Genomic DNA, 9432 nt, shown 5'->3' with positions numbered 1-9432 from the left:
CTAGACTGTTTGGAGGTTGCCTCCTCCAGTTGACAACCCATAATTTTATATATGAGAGGTGAAGAGATCCACAATCCTTAATGAGGGTGATGTTTCTTAACAATTTCAACAATTGCTCTGAAGGCACACATTATGGCTGTCTCTGAATCAACTAAACAGAGAACTGTTGCTTTGAATAATGTATTGCCTGTGGTTGCATTGTTAACCCAGTAAATTATTCTCAGGTGAGAAGCATAATTTTTTTTTTCTTTTTCTTTCTTTTTTATTTTTTTTTAAGGAAAAAGGCAGAATCAGTAAAAGATGTATCAGAAACTGGTTGGGAATATTCTTCTAGCCCTGCCTAAATAGCGGGCAACTTGAAAATAAGATACAGGAGATCGAATTAATTTCTGGTGTAACTTCATGGGAAGCCAGGTGCATAAATTGGAAAAAAAAAAGCAAAAAGAATAACATGATGAGAAAAGTACCGAGGGATATGAGTGGTGACTGTGGGCTGAATGTTGTTTGAAAGTACCATCAAAGGTAGATTAAAGTCAGGAGTATTGCGAGAGGAAATGGATAACTAGCACGGCAAGAGCAGTTACTCCAGGGGCTTTCTGCTGCTTATATGTGCACAGCTGGGGCCCTCTGAGGATGGGGGTTGTTTTGGAAGAGATGAAAGGTCACGTCAAGTTGATTTAGTGCCTACGAGTGCTATTGGTATGTTGCTTAGTCCCTAATCTGTGAGGTAGAGAACAAGATGCTTTCACTATTTGCGCAACTGAAAAATGTGGTTTCCCCACCACAACCACCAATTAAGAGCATTTCTAAAAATAGAAATCTAGCCTGATGTATATGTTTAAGAGAAACCTATCTTCACAATGAGATCCAGGCTTCTCTTTGATTATAATTTATACTGAGAATATCCTGAAACTTAAATCAGTTCGTAATCCCTGGTGAAATATACTTTTTTATGCATTTAATTTCCATTTTGTGGGAGAAAGCTGAGTTCTTGAGTGTATTATACACTACCAGGACAAGAAATGCAGTACAAAGAGCACCAGATACAGTAGTTCCCTGCAGTCGCATAAAGCTCTGTACAAAACTGTAGAAATACTGGAGGTATTAAAGTTGGAAAATTAAATGCAAAGTTCTTTGTTTGTAAGTTTGCAATGTGAAGTAGCTCGTGCTGTATATAATATGTGAGGAAAAAACCAGACTGCTTTCAAAACAGATAAAGTAGTCTGCAGGGAAAGAGAGAATTAGCAACTGATGAAAGTAAGTGAATAATAAACCAGGCAATAATACAAAATCTGAACATACATAAAAAGCTTAATCACAGTCTATATATAGATTTTACATCTCAGGAAAATAATGTAACATATTGCTTCCCAAGGACATCTCCAACTCTCACAATAGCCTAGATTTGTACTAGAAATCAACATTCTCTAACAGTTTATTCCTGGCAATAAAGTAAGCTGCCTCATTTGAAATATTACCATAATCCTCATTTAAGCAATTCAAAGCTCTCAGCCGAAAGAGAGTAGGAGCAGCGTTTTCACCGGTGCTGGGAAGGTGACCATCACAAGGCAGAAGGAGCACATGCCAAGTGCAGTGTTCTTCATTAAACGGCACATCCATAGTAAGCAGATTTCTGACCACAATAATTTTCAAGTTTCAAACACTGAAGAAAATGGCCAATTAGGTCGCTCATCCGTCATTTCTGATCTGCTGTTTTCTAGAAGTGAAGATGCCCCGCTCTTACAAAACAGTGATTGAAGACGTGTGGCAAAAGTACTGACTACTCAGAAAGTCCACCACCTCTTCTCCTCATTGAGGCTTTGGAGAGATGGTATTTTTCCTTCAAAGTGTAAACATTTTTCTCTAATTTTTATTTCATGAGAGATGAGGATTCTCAGCACTTACTAGACTGAGCCCTAGAATAGACGTTACTTCATAAAATGGGAGGAAGGGTTTGCCTCATTCTTCCTTATTTTGGGGGAGCCAAGACAACATCATTACTGAAATCAGAACAATTGTTATCCTTTTCAGTGAAAAATTCTGTTAGTCATGAGCAAATATTAAAACTGCTGTACAAAGCGATACAATACTGCACAATGCCAGCTCAAACAGATTAAATCTAAGCAGAAGTAATGCAAATAAAAAGGCTACATCCCCTAGGATGATCAGGAGAACATGACTTGCAAGAAGAAAACTAAAAGGAAGCTTAGCAGGTATAATCCTGGGAAAATAAGCATGTAAAGGCATATGGTTGCTGTCTATAAATGCACCATGCATGCAAACAGTAAGAGGAAAATGAAATATTTAAGCTAAAGAACAGTGGTGGCATGAGGAAAAAAAAAAAGATATAAAGCAGCCATTAATAAAACTATGCTAAACGTTGCACAAGCCCTGGAGAGCAGTGCAGCTCTGGAACGCTCTTCCAGAGGAGAGGGGAGCAAAAATCTGACTACTTTTAATGTGGAGTTAGTTAAGTTTATGAAGGGAATTCCTGTGTACTGTGTAAAGTCATTGTCATGATAATAAGAACATATTAAATTTCAGTACTTTATTTATTTAGTGTCTTTGATCCAAAGCACTTATATAAAAAAGCAATAATGAAAATTCCTTTCAACCAGTACAATAAAAGTCATAATTCCTTGGGGTATTTCATTTTCTTTAGTAAAACGCAATTTGGACACATTCCATTCGGTATTTGCAGAAATGACAGAGCATCAGCCCTATGAAGAATAATAAATCTAGAACATAAGATAAGCTAGAGGTTATTGAAATGATGTGCTGCAAAGTTGGGATCCAACCTTTGCAATGCTAAACTAGCAACAGCTGAGGGAATTTGGGACTCCTTGGCAAGTTTACAGGTCTCTTCAAATAACTGCCCCGAAAGTCATTGGTTTTCAACTGCATGAATCTACTGCTTGTGAAATTGAGATAAAACCACTGCTTGGAGCTGGATTCTCTGAAGTCCCCCAGCCAACAGATGTAGTGAGAACTTGCAGTGTCCTTGACATCAGTGGGGGACTTTGCCACCCTTGCAGTATGTAACCCAACAGGAGTCTACGTGCTGCGCAAGCCCATCTCTTCCTTCCCTTATTTCTTTCATGATATTTCAATCCAACAGGCAATCTAGTGCTGTGCCATGTTTTGGGTAGGTATTTGTAGGTGTATGATAGTTTACACACATGCAATATGAATCGGGGACAGGACTATTGAATTTATGCCCTTGACCAGCAGAGAACGTGAACCAGCCCTCCAGAAGTGAAAACCTTAGCAAAATGTTTCAAGTTTGGGCAGCTCATTTGGGTTATCTAGGTCTGCCTTCAGGGACATGTATATGGCACTCTGTTTTTTCAGGGACAGGAAGCAACATCTTGCCTATTGACTTTATAACTTGTGCAGGCTATGTTGAAATCTCCAAGAGTTTTATTTGGTAAGGTTAGAAAAGAACCGTTTCCCTCACACTTCGTGGCCTAAATCAACTACTGACTGATGTGAGGGGAGGGTGTTCAAAGGAAATGGTGTGGGTAGGTAAGTTATTTCGCACTATATTCTGTGATAGATCATGGGAAATATAGGAATATGATCCTGGGTGTTCAGCTTTGTGGTTTTAGGTGAAGCTGATACAGCAAGAACATCAAAAGATCCAGACCAGACAGCAGCCTTTAATAGCCTAAAAAAGGGAATTACCTATTTGTAACTTATTTGCTTTATTTTGCCAGTTGGGCCGCTCCTTGTTAGCGTATACAAACGCAGCCTTCCAAACATGACAATTTTGTCTTTAGTATTTTAATTTCTCTTCTAACTAGTTTGAATTTATTTTCTGAACCTCTCTAGTCTTCATAAGTAAAACAAACAAACAAAAAATTAAAAAGCAATTAATTGGAACATTATACGTAATGAATGGGATGGAAAAGCAGCAGGATCTGAAAAGAAATGCTGTTCTGCCCACGGAGTGCCAGTAGTTTGTTTTATAGCACAGATCCCTAGAAGTATAAAGAAAGGGAAGCAGTGGCTTCTGCCTGTGACTACAAGTGTTTGATCTCCGTACAAGTGCATAAGGGTTGATAAGGGATGATCTGCTCTCTCACGTCTTTTTTTTTTTTTAAAAAAGATTTAAATCAATTACGTCACAGAAGCAGGTAGGAGGATCTGCCCACAGTGTGTGCAGTATTAAGCTCTTTTCTTTATCTGTTCCTTTCTTAGGCCCTTACACTCTTCCTTAGCTGTAAGTGGTGAGTTTCTTTCTGAGGGAAAATGTGACTTACAGGGTTTTTTTTTCCTTAGAGCTTCCTTGGCAGAAAGCTTAATGGAATTGTCTGCCATCAACACCTGCTTTCAAGCTTTCCTGATAAAATTAGATTTTATATCTCAGCATCACATATGGCATCTTTATAATTAGTCTTTTTGCAGTATATGAATGTCAGTTCCTAAAATGCTGCCTGTACTGTTCATGTCGCTTCATTAAACAAATCCAAGTTTTTCATTGGAGCTTCTAATTACTGAAAACCCACGATTTTGTGTGTCTTATCTCAGAACCATTTTGATGGACTGAAATACAGCAGCATATCTTCAGTTTCACTGGAACTGAGCTGTATGCAAATCACTTCTGGAAATGGGATCCAGAGATGTCTTCATGGGCCTCCATACCTAGAATCACTTGTGGAAACGTAGCCTTTGAATCTTATCAATGCTTATAAATACTTAAAGGGTGGGTGTCAGGAGGATGGGGCCAGGCTCTTTTCAGTGGTGCCCAATGACAGGACAAGAGGTAATGGGCACAAACCTGAAAATAGGAAGTTCCATCTAAACATGAGAAGGATCTTCTTTACTTTGAGGGTGACGGAGCACTGGCACAGGCTGCCCAGAGAGGTGGTGGAGTCTCCGTCTCTGGAGACATTCAAAACCCGCCTGGACGTGTTCCTGTACAACCTACTCTGGGTGACCCTGCTCTGGCAGGGGGGTTGGACTAGATGATCTCCAGAGGTCGCTTCCAACCCCTAACATCCCATGACTCTGTGATTCTGTAGCTATCTGGAAATGAGGGGTGGGCTTCTTCAGAGAGCTCAGTATTTGATCTAATCTTGGAAACAGAGGTAGGTCTATGCTTAGGAGCTTCTGAAATATATTACCATACATAACATTTCAGAACAAGAACACCCAGTTTTTAACACACGTGCTCAAGAGTAAGCAAATTTCCACTGAAATGTGAAGCTCAGAGGTGTTTTCAGACATGTGACAATCAGAATTCCTAGTCAGAAAGATGGGGAGATGGGGAAAAGTGTTCCCGTGTCAGTGATTTACAGGTGATTGTTTTAAACTGTTGTAAAATACGTGGGAAGTCCTACACTAGTATAGATACTGGTGTAGGTGATAGGTGATTTCTTCATTACTCGTGTCACAGCTGAGAATTTTTATTCCACTTGGCTACGTTCATTTCTCTGCTCAGAAGAGGAAATGCACAAATTAACAGATCATCACTATACCGCTAGCACTAATGTCATGGAAGTGGTAACATTTGTATGGAAAAGTCCGCATTTAGTACCTATGCAACAAGGATGAAAATGTGCAAACTGTCAACTTCTAATAGAAATGTCTTCAGTTTCTCAAGTGCAAAGTTAGTGCAGTGTCAGCAACACTATCCTTTAGGAAAAAGACAAATAGGAAAACATTTATAAACATAGCTCTTGATAGCTCTCATGCAAACTGCTGTCACACTTGTACACTAATGCAGTGAATCATTCAGGCTCAGCTCACTGGGGGTACTCCTGCTCATATTGGTAAGACTGGCCATAAGGGATTTAACTTTATAAGCATAGTAGTCCCTTAAGTTGACTGATGGAACTTCTTTCATGCCATCACCAAAATCACAGCTTCTCATGGCGCTCTCTAACTGCTTCTGACGCCTATAAAAGTGGGAGAATTTATTGAAGATCAGTGTAATGGGAAGCACTACCACTAGGATACCAGCTAGGATGCATGCAGATGCTGTCAACTTGCCAGCAGTGCTCCCTGGCACAACATCCCCGTAGCCAACTGTGGTCATGCTAACGGTAGCCCACCACCAACAAGCAGGGATGGTGGCTAACCCCTCATTCTCTTCTTTCTCAATGGTATATGCCACTACTGAGAAAATGGAAATGCCAACAGAGAGGTAGAGTAAAAGAAGCCCCACCTCTCTGTAGCTATACTTCAGGGTGGCTCCAAGAGACCTGAGACCAGTGGAGTGTCTAGCAAGCTTTAAGATGCGAAAGATCCTCATGAGTCTCAGGACTTGTGCAACCCTTCCTAAATTTGCTAAAGTTGGACTACTTTCCACTACCAAGTTGACAATTAAGGTAATATAAAATGGAAGGATAGACATTAGGTCAATCAAATTCAGGGCATGCTTGAAAAATTTTAAAAAGTCAGGAGCTACTGCAAATCTTGCCACCAGTTCAAACGTGAACCATGCAATACCAAAATGTTCCACGATTTCAAAGCGAGGGTCTTCCTCGGGGTTCCCGTTGCTATCAACAATCTGAAAGTCTGGGAGGCTGTTCAGGCACATAGTCACGATGGAGCCTAGCACCACCACTATTGAAAGGACACTGAAGATTCGGCTTAGGACTGAGTACCCAGGATTATCCAAAGCGAGCCAGAGCTGCCTCCTGATGTTTCCAAAGGGTTGCTTGTCAAATTTAGAGGCATCATTGTAGAATGCCAAAATCTCATCAAAGGAAGATGTCGTACTCTCCTGGTCACTTTGTTCCTCCCATTTCTCTTGATCTGGTTCCATTTTCCTCCCATGGTAGCTGTAACTGCAGCAAGAGTCTATAAAGAATTCATTGATTCCCCAGTATTCAATCTCCTGGCTGAAAGAAAACACGCAGAGTTCACCCATTACATGGAGCTTGCCAGTGTTATAAAAATGTAGCACATAAGGAAAGAGCTCAGGGTTCCTGTCAAAATAAAACTCATTCTTGGTGTCATCATAGTCGTCACAGAGCTCCAGTATTGACTCCTTTGAGTGGCAGCTCAGCAGTTTGCCCAGCCTGGTCTCAGGGAACCTTAATAATGTGTTGGATCTCATCTTTTTCTTAAAGCCTCCAACGTTGATGCTGATCTCATTGTCTTCAAAATTTGCTTCAGATAAAGCCTTCAGGCTCTGCCCTGTCATAGTGAGCTTCTTCCAAATGTGTATAAGGGATTGAAAACCTAGGATGCAATTGCAGAGAAAATTGCCAGAATGACCAAGTCTACAGCATGTTCATCTATCGACACTTGCTCCTTTCCTTCCTTCCTTCCTTCCTTCCTTCTTTCTTTCTCTCTCTTTCTTTCATTCTTTCTCTCTTTCTCTGTCTCTTTCTCTCTTTCTTTCTTTCTCTCTTTTTTCTCTCTCTTTCTTTTCCCTCTTCCCCCTTTCCCCCGCTTTTGTCTTCTTTCCCCTTTTCCCCCTTTCCCCTCCCTTTCTCCCACCGAAGACACCTTCAGTGGTGGCTCCTTTGTTCCCGCCGCAGCCTCCTGTCCCTCCCCGTACCCTTCACCTGCCCTGCGGCTGTCGCTCCTACGAACCCCCCATTACTCACGGCCTTTGTGCCACCGGCTCCGCGCGGACCTTCCCCTCCCTCCCGCCGTGCCTCGGCCCCGCCAGACGAGGACACCCCTCCCCGGCCGCCGCCGCCCGGGGCCCCGCTCCCGCGGCCCCTCTCGCCCAGCCGCGCCTCCTCCGGAGCCCCGCGCCGCCGCCCCCGCCCGGGGCCCCGCTCTGCCCCGGGGGCGCTGCCGCCCCCCCCCGCTCGCCCCGCTCGGGCCCCCGCCGCGGAGGAGCCGCCCCGCTCCGCGCCCCGCCGAGCCGCGCCCGCCCTACCTGGTCTCTCAGCGGCCGCGGCCCCCCGCCGCCGCGCCCTGCTGCCCCCGGCCCCGGCCCGCCATCGCCGCCGCCCTCGGGGGCCGCCAGGGCTCGCCTCGCTGCCGATGCCGGGGCCGCCCCGCTGCCGGTGGCGCTGGGGATGCCGGTGCCGTTGGCGCTGCCGTTGGCGGGGCCGTTGGCGCTGCCGTTGGCGCTGCCGTTGGCGGAGCCGTTGGCGCTGAGGGGGCCCCGCCGGGCGCGCGGTGCTGAAGGGACAGCGGCCGCGCGCCGCCCGGCTCAGCGGCGGGAGGCGGCGGCACGCGCGCTCGTCATGGCGACGACCCCCGCGGCTGCCGCGCGCCCCCGCCCCGCTCCCACCTTTCCTCCCCCCGGGACCGACCCGACCCGACCCGGCCCCGCCGGGCGATCGGGGGCTGCCGCCCCGTGGGCGGGCAGGGGGCGGGCGGCCGCGCTGGTCGGCTGCGGAGGGGCGGCCCGGCGGAGCCGGTGTGGCGGCGGTGCCGCCGCTCGCTCGCTCGCTGTGGCTCCTGCCCCCGCGCACCGGCGCTGCGCGGGGACGGCAGCGGCGCCGCAAACTCGGGGTTCCTCCCCTCCCCACGATCCTGCCTCACGCCGGCTCCCAGCGGCACAACTTCCCCGCGGGTGGGGGGGACGGGACGTCCACCCAGAGCCACTCGTCCCCCCGCTCCCCGCGGCCACCTCAGCCCACCGGCCGGCGCCGCGGGACCCCCGGCAGGCCCCGGGAGGGGACCGGGAAGGGGGTGCCTCTGTGCTCCCGCCCCCGCCGCCAACGGCACGAGCGGGTCCTGCCGCCGCCCCCCCACGCTGCAGCCACGTGGCGCCTGGGCGAGAAAGACGAGAGATGGGGACACTCGTCAGGGCACTTTGATGTGAGGAAATCGGGGGGGGGGCCGTTGAGGCTGCCCGCCTCCCCCCCCCTCCAGGCGCCGGCTGGGAGGCCCCCAGCTCTCCGCACAACTCGGCCCAGCCATTTCGGGAGGAGCGATCCTGGAAGTCTGCGCCTCCCGCGGAGGGGCCTGACCTCGCTGCGCTGCTGCTCTTGGCGGGGCAGAGATTTAGTGCTGGCATGTGGAATAATGGCTCATTACTTGGTCAGCGGTGGCAGCGTCTCTGCCCATGCAGAAGAAATCTCCCTCCTCTTGCTGAGCCCGGCATGAGGCCGATTTTCCCCGGGGAGAAGGCTGGTCCTGGCTGCCATGGGAAGCGGTGGCAGTTCCTGCGCGCGGGAGACGGCTGTGCAGCTGACCCACCCTGAGCCCGGGTAATCGGCTGTGCAGAGCACAGATGCTCTGAGACGGGTGCTTTGTACTGGGCTAACCTGCATCGTCTCCTGCCACCCGCCTCATGACCCCCTCTCACTCATGACCCCACATATCTGGAGTCCGTCTCCTGGAAATGGATTGCTGTCAATGCTTTGCCGGATTAGGGTGTGCAGGGGGAAGAACCCTCTTCGCTTGCTCTCCCCAGCCCTGGCAGAGCCCCAGGGACTCCAGCCCTGTGCATCGCCCTTTGCTTGGTCCTCAAACCCTTGGAGGTGTGGAGAGGTTGTACGCCCCAGCTCCCAG

The 9432-nt window shown here is 47.6% G+C and overlaps 1 protein-coding gene across 1 annotated transcript; it reads right to left on the bottom strand.

The window, feature by feature from the left end:
• Window positions 1-3432: 3432 nt before the first annotated feature.
• On the bottom strand, window positions 3433-8429 carry KCNS2 (potassium voltage-gated channel modifier subfamily S member 2). Its single transcript, XM_074577509.1, has 2 exons — window positions 7844-8429; window positions 3433-7191 (listed from the first exon to the last, which is right to left on the bottom strand). The coding sequence occupies exon 2, from the start codon at window positions 7151-7153 to the stop codon at window positions 5720-5722; it is 1434 nt and encodes a 477-aa protein (XP_074433610.1). The 5' UTR covers window positions 7154-7191; window positions 7844-8429; the 3' UTR covers window positions 3433-5719.
• Window positions 8430-9432: the final 1003 nt, after the last annotated feature.

Source organism: Larus michahellis, chromosome 2, assembly GCF_964199755.1.
Source record: "Larus michahellis chromosome 2, bLarMic1.1, whole genome shotgun sequence".
Lineage (NCBI taxonomy): Eukaryota > Metazoa > Chordata > Aves > Charadriiformes > Laridae > Larus > Larus michahellis.
This window is presented reverse-complemented; position numbering and strand designations above follow the sequence as displayed.